At 29.5% G+C, this 722-nt stretch overlaps 1 protein-coding gene across 1 annotated transcript in view; it reads left to right on the forward strand.

The window, feature by feature from the left end:
* The window catches only part of LOC144245678 (ubiquitin carboxyl-terminal hydrolase 9X-like), a 137960-nt gene that overhangs the window by 16339 nt on the left and 120899 nt on the right, over nucleotides 1-722 (forward strand). The window contains 1 exon segment of the mRNA XM_077781009.1: nucleotides 573-688. Coding sequence (XP_077637135.1) covers nucleotides 573-688 — 116 coding nt within the window.

Raw genomic sequence — 722 nt, forward strand, 5'->3', positions numbered from 1 at the left:
TATTATTTTTAAAAGTTTCCTATTATTTACATTTCCTTTGTATCTTGAATAATTTTTTTTTAATGTAGAACTCATTTCTGTCTCTGATCTGTTACCCTATTTTTGGATTGTTTTGTCTCAAAGTTGGCTTTTTAGTCCTAAGGGAAGACTTAAAGATCTTGTGCATTTGTTTATACCTTTGATTTTTATATTTGTATAACTTTTAAGTTTATTTTACATTCTTACATTAAAAATGTATTTAGCCAGGTACACAACCCTTGGCTGATTCCTATTCATCAGATACTTGGGACATGAATAAATAATAGCTGTACCCTTCTGAAGTTGCCCTTGTACGGATTTTGACTCAGGGATACAAAGAAGAAAATACATTAGGAAAAATCTTAAGTCTCCCAAAATAGTAAATGACTGTATGTTGTGAATATTTTTTATTCTTTTGAAGAATAATTTTGTGTAATTATTTTTATGGAGCTGTTTCTAATTTATGTGAAATAGATAATTCAGGTATAACTTCTAAAATGTTTATTACAGGAAAGAATCCCAGTTAATTAATCCCAGCATTAACTGTGTTGCAGGGTTGGCTAGTGGATCTCCTCAATAAATTTGGCACTTTAAGTGGGTTCCAGATACTGCATGATCGTTTTATTAATGGATCAGCATTAAGCGTTCAAATAATTGCAGCTCTTATTAAGTAAGTTATATTTTAATTTTAATATTTAGGGGGT

The sequence above is a fragment of the Crocuta crocuta genome, unplaced genomic scaffold (assembly GCF_008692635.1).
Source record: "Crocuta crocuta isolate KB4526 unplaced genomic scaffold, BGI_CrCroc_1.0 scaffold2088, whole genome shotgun sequence".
In the NCBI taxonomy this organism is placed as follows: Eukaryota; Metazoa; Chordata; class Mammalia; order Carnivora; family Hyaenidae; genus Crocuta; species Crocuta crocuta.